General features: G+C 61.3%; 1 protein-coding gene across 1 annotated transcript in view; it reads left to right on the plus strand.

The window, feature by feature from the left end:
* Positions 1 to 111: 111 nt before the first annotated feature.
* EMH_0065410 (uncharacterized protein) overlaps positions 112 to 204 on the plus strand; it is a gene marked incomplete at both ends in the record, with an annotated part of 2676 nt that continues 2583 nt past the window's right edge. Inside the window, one exon of the mRNA XM_013498379.1 lies at positions 112 to 203. Coding sequence (XP_013353833.1) covers positions 112 to 203 — 92 coding nt within the window. The remainder of the gene's footprint in view (position 204) is intronic.

The following is a 204-nucleotide window of genomic DNA, read 5'->3' on the forward strand; positions in this document are numbered from 1 at the left end:
GGCAGCAGCAGCAGCAGCAACAGCAGCAGCAGCAGCAGCAGCAGCAGCAGCAGGAGTGTTCAGGTGTATATACACCCGAAGGGAAGATGCATAACCCTCTGCTGGACGACGATGAGGCCCCTCCCTTGGCTCCGCAGCAACCAGCAGCAGCAGCAGCAGCAACAGCAGCAGCAGCAACAGCAGCAGCAGCAGCAGCAGCAGCAG

Source organism: Eimeria mitis, genomic scaffold (assembly GCF_000499745.2).
Source record: "Eimeria mitis Houghton genomic scaffold, Emh_scaff3383, whole genome shotgun sequence".
NCBI classification, from domain to species: Eukaryota; Apicomplexa; class Conoidasida; order Eucoccidiorida; family Eimeriidae; genus Eimeria; species Eimeria mitis.